Source organism: Temnothorax curvispinosus, unplaced genomic scaffold (assembly GCF_003070985.1).
Source record: "Temnothorax curvispinosus isolate PA1 unplaced genomic scaffold, ASM307098v1 QBEX01011807.1, whole genome shotgun sequence".
NCBI classification, from domain to species: Eukaryota; Metazoa; Arthropoda; class Insecta; order Hymenoptera; family Formicidae; genus Temnothorax; species Temnothorax curvispinosus.
The window spans coordinates 22,173-33,363 of record NW_020221587.1 but is presented as its reverse complement, the minus strand read 5'-3'; the positions used below and the strand labels follow the sequence as shown (position 1 = coordinate 33,363).

At 37.2% G+C, this 11,191-nt stretch overlaps 3 protein-coding genes across 5 annotated transcripts; 1 reads left to right on the top strand and 2 right to left on the bottom strand.

Annotated features, from left to right (window-relative positions):
• Window positions 1-472: 472 nt before the first annotated feature.
• LOC112461806 (zinc finger protein 622-like) lies at window positions 473-2,499 on the bottom strand. Its single transcript, XM_025027186.1, has 3 exons — window positions 2,377-2,499; window positions 1,233-1,944; window positions 473-1,033 (listed from the first exon to the last, which is right to left on the bottom strand). Exons 2-3 carry the CDS (start codon window positions 1,888-1,890, stop codon window positions 546-548), a joined length of 1,146 nt encoding a protein of 381 aa, XP_024882954.1. The 5' UTR covers window positions 1,891-1,944; window positions 2,377-2,499; the 3' UTR covers window positions 473-545.
• Window positions 2,500-2,827: 328 nt separating this feature from the next.
• On the top strand, window positions 2,828-6,698 carry LOC112461808 (rho GTPase-activating protein 19-like). Of its 3 annotated transcripts, none has more exons than XM_025027190.1 (7): window positions 2,831-3,087; window positions 3,365-3,531; window positions 3,597-3,806; window positions 3,888-4,264; window positions 4,336-4,689; window positions 4,797-5,543; window positions 5,685-6,698. In XM_025027190.1, exons 1-7 carry the CDS (start codon window positions 2,963-2,965, stop codon window positions 6,411-6,413), a joined length of 2,709 nt encoding a protein of 902 aa, XP_024882958.1. In that variant the 5' UTR covers window positions 2,831-2,962; the 3' UTR covers window positions 6,414-6,698. The 3 variants fall into 3 exon arrangements, with proteins under 3 accessions (XP_024882959.1, XP_024882958.1, XP_024882957.1); XM_025027189.1 differs by having other exon boundaries at window positions 2,963-3,087; window positions 3,362-3,531; XM_025027191.1 differs by lacking the exon at window positions 4,797-5,543 and having other exon boundaries at window positions 2,828-3,087; window positions 3,362-3,531.
• Window positions 6,699-7,693: 995 nt separating this feature from the next.
• On the bottom strand, window positions 7,694-8,706 carry LOC112461807 (U6 snRNA-associated Sm-like protein LSm1). The gene is made up of 3 exons (XM_025027188.1): window positions 8,499-8,706; window positions 8,047-8,231; window positions 7,694-7,942 (listed from the first exon to the last, which is right to left on the bottom strand). The coding sequence occupies exons 1-3, from the start codon at window positions 8,554-8,556 to the stop codon at window positions 7,769-7,771; spliced, it is 417 nt and encodes a 138-aa protein (XP_024882956.1). The 5' UTR covers window positions 8,557-8,706; the 3' UTR covers window positions 7,694-7,768.
• Between the last annotated feature and the right edge of the window lie 2,485 nt (window positions 8,707-11,191).

Here is an 11,191-nt window from a genome sequence, read left to right as displayed (position 1 = left end):
AGCTGTCATTGTATATTTTGACAGTTGTGTATAATAGGGTTAATAGTGAAATGTTAAAGATAAATAGCGCGCGCGTAGCGCGCGTCTGTAGTGTCTAGTATGTTATAAAAAAACTATTAAGTACACACAAGTCACTTGTAAGGACGTCCGTCAAATGCGAATTATAAAGCGATTTATAATTTGTATTGCGTTATATATGTATATCCTTTAAAGAAAAATAATATAAATTTTGATTCCATAGCAATTGAAATGACGTTTTGTTATGAAACACTTTTTGAATTTGATTTTAAATTTTAAGTTAGAGTTAAATAGTTGGAATATAATAATTAATAATCTATTATTCAATGAGTGATTTATCCATTAATTTATGAGCTCGCATTTAATAACTCATTTAAATTGTTCATTGTTGTATCCATAAATAGTAACAAAATGTAATAGTACAGGGATAATCAATTTTATCTTATACAGTTAATTATATTTTTAATAATTTATGTCTTTTTAAAATACGACATATAGGTACACAAAGAGCATACAATTAGATACGATTAAAAGTTCGTTTGTTGTCTGAAATGCTTCTGCAATTTGTTCTGTTTGACTTGTAGCTGCGTTGAGTACTTCGCTTGGATTCGTTGGAATTTCTGAATGTCTCGCTTCGTCATTCGGGCGGCCTCGAGTTTCTTTTCCACGGTACCGAACGATGCAACCTTTATCATCCGCTTATGCGGCCAATATTTCAAGTTCTTTATCGTCGCTGCAGTTCCTACAGGTACATTCTGCTTACAGTAAAGTGCCAAGGCACGATGGATGATCAACTTGCCAGACGGTAACTTCATCATATAAGCCTCGTCATCTAAAACTTCCGGCGATTCCGGTGATTCTTCATCCGGATTGGCATTCTCAGCATCTGGATAGCTGGACGAGTAATCATAGAAAGACAAATATTCAAGCATCGCCTCTCCTTCGTACACCATTTTGCAGTGGCCCTTGTCGATCATATGCATTTTCACTGCTTCTGAACTTCGCATTTTCCTTCCTGTAAAAATATGCAAATTTTAATTCAATTCCAAGTTTACTCAAATCGCGATTTTTTCTGTTTAGTTCAATTTTCTAATTTAACTCTTTTTATTTTAATTCTAATCAACATTTATTTTAAGAACGTTTACAGTAAAGTGTTTAATAGAATATAATGGAAAAAAAGTAGTTGATTGAATAAAAGAGTATGATTCGTGTACCTGAGTCGTTACACCAAATGCACTTCAAGTCCGTACAAATTTTCTCTTCCAAGTACTTTAACAGGCCGTTTATATCCACGCAGTACTCAAGATCGGGTATGAAGAACGAATGTTTCTTCATCATGTGTCTCATATTGCACATTAAGGATTTACTACGCTGGTCACAGAACAGGCAATTGTTTTCATAAATCTGATACTTTGAGTCCTCAAGCCACTCGTCCGAATCCAAAGATTCTACATCCGAATCCGTTTCGATTTCCTCTTCGTTCTCATTGGACATGTCCTCTTCGTTCTTACTGGATATATCCTCCGTGCTCGTTAATTTTTTGCTGAAAACCACGGTTTCATCCTTTTGCTCCAGATTCTTTTTATGAGCCTTCGAGGCTAGATGATTCTTGTACTGCTTCTGACTGCCAAACTTCTTTCGGCAGACTTCGCAGAACTGCTTATCCTCAGTCTGTTCCGCAATATTCTCGCGATAAATCGCTTCCTTCCTCTGGAAGTCTTCGAGAGTGATCGGTGGCAATCCACTCACTGTTACATGTATGTTGTACCTGTGCCATTCGGAACGATAATGATTTCTGAACATTACCAGATCTGTGAACTTTACTTTGCACGTCCAACAAGTGAAGTGTTCTTCTTGCTGAGAATTCTCCATCGTATTTTTCCTTCTTGAGCAAACTCCAGTTAATGTGTGCTTAATGGTAGATTTCTGTCGTATATAAAAAAAATAAAAAACTAAATTAACTGACGATAAAAAAAAGTTACGTAATTGTAATTTAGCTTTCAATTAAAATAAAAATGTTATTTCTCGCTGTAACAAATATTTCTATTCCTGCTAAAAGATACACAGAGCTCGATGAAAGATAAATTTATTCTGTTGTATTCAAAAAGTCCATTTTATTAATTAACTCAATTAAAATCATTAAAAACTGCGTACTTTAGATAAACAACTCTGTTTACTCGTTATCACGCGATAACGAGTATAGTGAGTTGTTTATCTGTGCGAAAATAACTTGATGAATCCAACATAAAGATTCTCGGTGCGTGTACGTACAATACCACGTGGTATTTTAAAGGCTAGGCGACTTTAAAAAAAAAGTTTCGTTGTTGAACGTTAATTACACGACAATTACCGACTCACCTAATCCGATATTTTCAAGAACGTTTAATTCTTGCGAAGAGAAACCACCCAATCTCAAAAAAATCAAACAACTGCGACACGCGTACCAGATGCACTGAGGACGTGCGACGTGCTCACATGTCAATCACTTGCTACGTCAGTGTCGCCAATATAACGGTGTCAGCCAGTAGTACCGCTTTATTTTGCGCATGCGTCCTGTATCAAATTAATAATAATAATAATAATAATAATAATAATAATAATAATAATAATATAATATAATATAATTTATTATATAATAAATATATCGATGATATAGTAATTGCAGAGAGAAACTCTGGTAATTGTATATAACTAAGATTGCATATATAAATTCCTCTTTTTCTTTTCACGTTGGAGTAGAGCTCTCTGGTTGGAGAGAAAAAGAGGAAAGATGAACCGCGCAAGAAAAAGTTTAGCTAAAACGCGAATCAGGCCTAATGGCGCTATCTGAATTATTTCGTGCATCATGACTGTCGGCGCGTCGTGTGATAGTGGTATCACTGCCGTTGCCGGATTCAAGATGTAGGGGAGCGCGTTTAAATTGCCTGTTCCACCATACACGACGATGGCAGACTTTAACGACGGGGTGGACGGAAAGCTGGCGTTTAGAATGCGAAAGGTCAACCCGGAGCAATTTCACACGCTCGTAAAAATGCACCTGTCCTTCGAATTGGATCTCAATACGGAAGAGTGAGTGATATACCCGTTGTTTTCACGACTATCCGTATGTCCCACGATTGGTGTACCGTTGACACCGCTTCGATTCACAACAAGATTTCTGATACCGTAGCTTCGTTCTTCGTTCGTCTCGCATTTCGCCAGTTTTACCGTTAACGCTCTCAACCGCTAGCTTATTTGTCATAACTCTGATAACTTATAAGCCATTCTCTGTTACAAGACTCGTTATAAAAGTGTAAAATTATATTATTTGCACTCGATAACATTTTGATTGATCCTGCTTTAGCAGCGATGGTACTAATGAGAAGGCAAGGTTGAAGAAATGGGGTCTCCTAAGCTTCACCAAGAAATCCAAGTCTTCGGTTAATTTGGATAAAGGTACAGAAGGTGGCATGTTGTCTGAGGATGGTATCAATCACTTGACGCAACTGATAGATTATCTGTCTAAGGAACAAAGTAAGTAAATATATCGGATAATGAGAAATTCAAGAATGGAATTAAATATAGTTTTTATCTTGTAGATATCACACAAGAGGGAATATTCCGACGAACCGGAAAGCTAACGAGGCAGCAAGACTTGAAAACAGCAATGTCTCAAGGCGTATTTTTAGATCTTGACGATAGTAGATTCAGTGTACACGATTGTGCCTCCGTGTTAAAAGGGTTCCTGGCAGAGCTATCTGAACCGCTCCTGACAGACCTACATTATCCGGCGCATTGTCAGATTGCTGGTAGATAAAAAAAAATGTGTAGTTTTACCTGTGTATGCTACACACGACGTTTGCCACCACAATTATATCGATTATTTGCAGAATTGTGCAGCTTGGATGCAAAAACGAACGACGCGAGATTATTGAGTTCCTTACAATTATTGCTGCTGCTTTTGCCATCCCCTAACAGAATTTTACTGAAAGCTATTCTCACCCTGTTGAATAAGACAGCGAGTTACGAGCATAGTAATAAAATGAACAGCGACACGCTGGCCACTCTCTTTACGCCACACCTATTGTGCCCACGAAAGCTGTCACCCGAGGCCTTGCATATCAATTCTCAGAATCTGTCATGTCTGGTCGCATACATGATTAGGAAAGGTACGGAGTTGTTTGAGATTCCACCGAAATTGGCTACAGATATAAGAGCGTACTGGTTGGAACAAGAGAGGAAATTATTGAGCCCTAAGAAGACTGATGTAAGTTTCAGACTAAAAAATGACACTGTGCCCCATTCTTGCGCGATACGATAAAAGATTTACAATTACAGCTGAACGAGTCGGTACCGGACGCAACTAGTACAGCCCATACCGTGTTCAGTTTCGTCGATCGTAAATTAACGGCGAAGGCCAATTCCACGCAAGACACGCAGGCAGCCTTGGCTCAGTTGTACGCACATATACAAGCCATGCCAGAATCTGCCAAGAAGCGACGACTTGTGAAACAATTTAACAAGGAAAATGGACAAGGTACACCTAGGCACGTGAAGAATTGTAAAACTAAGAGTCTCGGAGATTCCATCAAGAAACATATTTTTCAAAAGAAGAGCCACAAAAAGTTCGTCAACATTAATATCGGATGCAATATCACTAGATCGAGCAGCGAAGAAAATATATTATCAACGGTTAGTTTCCTTATCTTTCTATCGAATATTTTTCGTTATATATTTATTATTTGTTTGTGTATAACAACAGCACGTTTTATCTGTTTTTCTTTGCATGTACTGTATAGAAACTAGAAGATTCATTTCTTCCGACAAGAGCGGTCCTTAGCAAATCGAATGACGAACTTAGCACGGAAAACTGTGATACAATTAACAACGATCTTTTACATGCCAAACACATGAGTAGTATAGATAGCATTAAGAATGAGACTTTGACAAATTATAAAGCAAAAAAGAAGCTATCGATCGATGAATCTATAAACGTGAAAGAGGAGTTAGATGGAAAGGACACACAGCATGACGCGAAACAGGATTTGGGTTCAATCGAGCTCAGTTTGAGTACGAGTTTGCAAGAAATTAATGTAATCATTAATGAGGACAGTCAATCTGACACTGGTAAATTAACGCGACCATTTAGCGAACCACCCAACCTGTATTCCACTCGCAATGTAACTCACTGTGATAATTTAACGAATGACGGTATGCGGCGAAATTCGGAATCTACCCTCGCATCTATAGCAACAAGAAATACAGTACAAGTCTCTCCTTCAGAAACTTGTACCTTGAACGCAAAGTCATCCGAAACTACCTTGAATGTTGATTCGCATGCTGAAAGTGCATGTACACATAATTTACAGTCTCCGATGGTAAAAAACAGATTCAGGAATGTGTACGCTGTTCATACGTCGACGCCATCGAGTTTATTACGACGAAGCTTGGCAACTAACGACTATATCTTGACTCCTATTACTAACAATGATAGAAGCATGAGTCCGATTACGCAAAGTGCAACAAAAATGACGAAAGCCATGCAGGTACGTAGATTTCAAATATATTTCTATGTGAAAAATTTATATATATGTAATTGAAAAATATCAAGATATTAAAATGAATATCGAATTAAAATATCGTGCAATGTAAAACGAAAAATACATTTATCTTCTAATTTGTAACAGGAAACTATGATGACTCCGCGTTCCAGGAAGCCAGTGATGATTGTTTCAACTTCGAATCTATGCAATCTCGTCACCGGCAACAACAGCTGCGATTTGCGTGGATCGAATCTGGACATGGTTAGTGCAATAAATAATTGCGCTTCCATTTTAGAGGAATCCCAGACGTACAACAGTACGGACAATGCGCTGGCTCACGCGAAAGATGTCGAGAATAAAAAAAATAATAGATTGGACACCCTCGAGAAGCATAGCTGTGTACAATCGATCGCAAACTGTTGTGCCTGTACGCAACAAAGTTCGATGTCCATAACGAGCACGTTCAGGGAATATTTGTTATCGAGAAGCGTGTTAACCGCTAGTCCCGTCGATCTTAGTTTTACGTCGCGGACAGGGGACTTTGAGCAATCGGAATCCGATTTGAATATATTAAACGACGATACCCTGTCCGACAGTTTATTGTGTTGCTTGGACGGTAACCAACCAGAATCTGACACTTCCGGCATAGCATCCGGCAGCACGAATAGCGCGAACAATTCCACTGAGAAAACAGAGGATTTACCTTCTCCAAGAAAACGAGGGACCAGCTTACAGCGAAACGATTCTAAAAAATCCGCGAGAGAAAGCGTGGTCAAGAGCACGAGAAGCGAGGAGTGCAAACATAAGCTGCGAGACGAATCGACGTTAAATTCTGCGAAAATAAAAGATAGCTTTCAAGAGACATCATTTTAAGCTATTCATATAAATTATTTAATTATTAGTATTAGTATATCGTTAAGTATAAGTAGGTTTCTTTGTATACTTTAGGGCTGAAGAGAATTACGACATTAATTTAAGTTTTTTTTTTTTTTACCATTATGACCTTATGACAGGGTGTCTTACGCAACTGGGCAGTGCTGTAAAACGGATTTTGGAGATAGAAAAAATACAAGACAAAATTAAATGATTTTAGATGCTTCACATTACTATGTTACTTTCGTGCATTTTTATAGATAAATGCTATTACAAGGCGTAGTTGCGTTTTCTTTGAATGAAATCCTATATTTTCAAGTACTAATTAATGCAGGTTTTCCTTCTCTTTACGAATAACTATTATAAAGTTATACTTGAAGATTGTTGCTTTAGAAATTATTTTAACCGACTGATTAGAAAAATATCTATTAGATGTTCGGGGTAATTTTTAAGCATTACTTTATAATAGCTTTTTGCAGAGGAGGAAAAACTGCATCGATTAGTGTACTCAAAAATATGTAGTTTTATTTAAAAATAAAAAACGCAATTGCACTTTGTAACCCACGCACAAAAATGCATGAAAGTAAAAAATGTGAAGCATCCAAAATCACTTAATTTTGCCTTATGATATTATTTTTTCCATCTTCACTCCCGTTTTGCGTGAAACATTCTATAAAATTCATATAATTTTGTCTCGAACGAAAATTGATTATCCAACAGTAACTGGATTATTTATTCCATTTATGTGGAAATTAAATCGTTACTAACTTTGTGCATATGATGCACGATGATGCAAGATATTTAGAAGACTTTCATTTCCCTTTCATGACAATCTTGATAAAAGACGTTTGTAAAAGCTATGTATTGCTATGAAATGCAACAAAGTATTTTTCTAATTCGTTCTGTAATCATCAAATTGCACAATACATAACTATATGCTTTGATGTTAAGTGTAATCATTATTTTTATACACCTTAAATAAGTGTACTATGCAATGCAAGGTTTAAAATATTTACAAGTAAAATTGTTAACGACAGTATTACGTGAGAAACAACTCGCGTAATACATTTAATTATAATTATATACAAAAAAATGAGATATTTTAAGGATTATTCAAGATCAATCTATGTTATATGTTGTATACAAAGTCGTGCAAATCAAAATCTAGAGAATAATATATCACTTTTTGTATTCTTAAATATAAGAACAGATTGTTTTAAAGATATCATGTGACTTTAACATTACGAATGTGGTCAGGAAATAATGAATCTTCTCGTGTGTATGAACGAGCAATCATTTAATTAATATAAATTGATTAGATAAAATTCATACAAAAAGGAATATACATTTGTACATCAGTACATATCATCGTGATTTAAATCCGGTATATATGCAAAACCTCGCTCCTTCAGAGCCTTGTTCACTCGCTTTTTCTGCTCCTGCTTCGACTCCTGTTCGCGCCTCTGAGCATCCAAAATCTCATCCACCGTCACCTTTTTCAACGGCAACACCTTTTCCTTCTCTATATCCTGCAACATGGGTGTATTCGTTAATTAAGTCCCACATAGGGATCATTAGTGTTTACCAGGAGAATTATATATAACAAATATCTTTCTATTCGTGAAACGCTTACTATTTCTCCTAAAAGCACAACGTTCTCCCCTCTTACTATGAAAATACCTCTCGGGATATCACCATACTCCTGACCGACGTGAATTCTTTCAATGGTACTCTGAAGCACTATATTAGCAAATTGATCGACACTTTTAAGATAGCCGATTAACGTTCTGCCATCCCTCAATAAAACCATAAGTTTCTCTAGAGACAAGAAATAAGTGTCACGTGATTCAACATATTAATAAACATTTGACAAGAACGGAAACTCCTCCAAATTTTAGACCTGTTATGACTGTAATTTGACAAGTTTTATTTTATTTAAAAAAAATAATTATTAATTTGTGCAGCTCAAGGGAAGCTAGGACCAAATGACGGTAATAACGAAAGTGCTAAATATTGCAATAATAATTAAGCGCCGGCACGTGGGTGCCTTCACGACCGCACGAATAATCGGAACACGATACGCACTCTCGAGTTCTTCGAGCAGCGACGCTGTCCCCGGTGGCAATTCATTAGCCTCGTTCATTTCACCCGAGTCAAACGAGATTGACGAACAAATCGAGCAGAGCGAATCACCGGCTCTGGATCTTTCTAACGTCGATAACTGTCAATAATCCTTCCGCAGCCTCCGTTCAACGTGATCACGCTCGTCCAAGATTCCAAATAACGCTGCAGCGTCGCGAGATCTGTGATCCGAATGGAGAACTAGAAACGGCGAACGGCGAACAGAGATAATATCGATCTCGCGCTTGTTTCCTACGTTCGATACATCGATACACGAGAGGAAAGTACGCGATTTTATCGATACGCGTCGAATTCGTTTGCGTCACCGAATGCAGATGGCGACGGCGTGGCGTTACACATTTTTCGCGGCAAAAGTGCGACGGGCCGGGAGTCCGGAGCCGCCGGAGTTGGTTTTTCGCGTCGTCGCGTGCGGCCCTGCGAGGCTTTTAATTCGAATAAATCCGAGTTGACGAGGAGTCGGGGCCTTTTAACATTCCAACGATAACCGGCGCTTCGGTTCGAGAGGAACGAGACTCCTGGGCCCGTTACTCGCTACACCCCTTCGTCGTCTTTTCTCCGCCGATTTGACCCGGCGCCCGGCGCTCGTCTACGCTCGTCGGCACCCGGAGCCCGGAGGATGCAAATCGTCTGTTCGCGTAAGCCGATATCGTAATTATTGATCGAGCTTTATTCATTTCCGGCCTAAATAGCAGCGATATGTCTCTTCGTGCGCTCTCTTCTCCGGATAGCCGGAATTTGTCGAGGACAGATCCGACAGATTTGGACAGCGTCTGCCGTCTGCCGCAAATTTTGTCGACAGAATGCCAGCAAAAATATGACAGAATCTGTTAACAAAATGTAATGGCGGATTGCAGGATTAAGCGTTTACGCGTAGATACTTGGAGCTTTCCAGTGAGCGACACAAGTGTCGTTTTGTCTTTGTTACTTATTGCCAAAAAAGAAAGGTAGAACGACGTTTTTGCGTCGACTTGTGTCGCTTGCTGGAAAGCTCCCATTCTACATATTTCTACATACATATATGTATGCATAATGAGTAATTCGTGGATCATCGAACATTTATAATTTGGGAAGTAATATCGGGAATTTATGCTTTGTTTTCAGTTTTATTTTCAGTTACCATTATTTTGTTTGCGCACAATTTTTAGCATTCCACGAAAAATTACCAGATCAACTCAGCATAAATATTTCTATATTAGTATTAAATTTCTTTTATTTTATCTGTACAGTTAATTAATAATTAAATTTTTAACTGAAATGCATTTAATTTAATCTAGTTTGAAACTATTTAAAAAATTTTTTTAGATTGTAAAAATACAGTTTAAAAAAATTAATCAATCAGTTAATTTATAATATTTTACATCGCTTATATTGTCTGTATGAAAAAGGTTCGCATAAACATAACGTAAATAATAAGTGAACAATTTACAAGATGTAATTTTGAAATACGGCACAATCTGGCGAATTGACTGTAGGAATAAAATTGAAGAAAATTTGCCCTTTTGTAACCATTTCAATAATGTATTTTATGTAAATATACATGAAATGACAGATTTTGCTCGGTTTCTGCCAAGAATCTATAATCATATTATATCTGTGGGTTCTGCCGGCAAAACACATCAAGTTTAATCTTTTCACTGCGGAACTGCGGTACACCATGCACATTGGAACAACGATCGCTATATACTGTGCGATAGTCACACATCCATCATTACGACAATTATATTATTTATCCGGGCATTATATTTACTCACACATTGTTTACCGAACGGGTTTCGTAACTGTTAATTTATATTCAATGCCGTAGATACTGTGTTTGCAAATAACAGGCAATTTTCTATTCTGTATATAAATGTATATACATATATGGCGTTTGCAGCGAAAGGGTTAAATGCGGACACAGATGATACCGGATCTATTTGCGGTATCTGAACAAATCTGCTGCCAATCTATTGTCATATACTGCGGACAGTTTGTTTACTGGGTTATTTTATTTGCACATAAGTTTCACTTTTATCAAATGTATCAAAAGACGCGGTAGCGTCTCTCGCATCAGTAAGTATATAGGTATTTTTCCGCCAATAAAATACATACATTCTTTCATGAGCGATAGAGTAGATCTCGACCAGGGTAGGAGGAATTTTCAAGTTAACGTTTACAGAAAAGCAGAAAGATCGCAGAAACATTTTAGCGGTATTTCTTACAAAATTTGTCATATTTTTGCAAGATTCTAAAAATGAATCGACGTTGCTGCCGTATTGTCGTCGAATCGCAACACTTTCTTTAAAAAAAAAATCGTGGCGCGAACGCGCAATGATGTCTCTAATGTTGACAAAACGATAAATATAACATATGTCTATTTATTTTTTTCTCTTTTTGTGTAACATTTGTTTATACAACTATATCGTAAGATTACTTTGCACATAGATTTAAAGCGATAATGCTGATCGAGATATTCTTAAATTCTACTTGATCCGTGCCAGAATCTTAAAAAAAGGAAGAAATTTCTATCGCCTTTTCTACTTTTATAATTATATATATGAATAGCGAATCTCAACGCGCGAGTGTGAAGTCTGAATCGGCCTTCCGACGCTCATTAAACCATCGTAAATTAGCATTTGCAATAAAAGGAAATGCAT

Coding starts and splice junctions, on each gene's coding strand:
- LOC112461806 (XM_025027186.1), bottom strand. CDS start 1,890: ATGGAGAATTCTCAGCAAGAAGAACACTTCACTTGTTGGACGTGCAAA. Junction 1,034..1,232: donor CATTTGGTGTAACGACTCAG/GTACACGAATCA, acceptor ATATTTTTACAG/GAAGGAAAATGCGAAGTTCA.
- LOC112461808 (XM_025027189.1), top strand. CDS start 2,963: ATGGCAGACTTTAACGACGGGGTGGACGGAAAGCTGGCGTTTAGAATG. Junction 3,807..3,887: donor GGCGCATTGTCAGATTGCTG/GTAGATAAAAAA, acceptor GATTATTTGCAG/AATTGTGCAGCTTGGATGCA. Junction 5,544..5,684: donor AAATGACGAAAGCCATGCAG/GTACGTAGATTT, acceptor AATTTGTAACAG/GAAACTATGATGACTCCGCG.
- LOC112461807 (XM_025027188.1), bottom strand. CDS start 8,556: ATGAACGAGGCTAATGAATTGCCACCGGGGACAGCGTCGCTGCTCGAA. Junction 8,232..8,498: donor GCTGCTCGAAGAACTCGAGA/GTGCGTATCGTG, acceptor TCTTGTCTCTAG/AGAAACTTATGGTTTTATTG. Junction 7,943..8,046: donor TTGTGCTTTTAGGAGAAATA/GTAAGCGTTTCA, acceptor CCCATGTTGCAG/GATATAGAGAAGGAAAAGGT.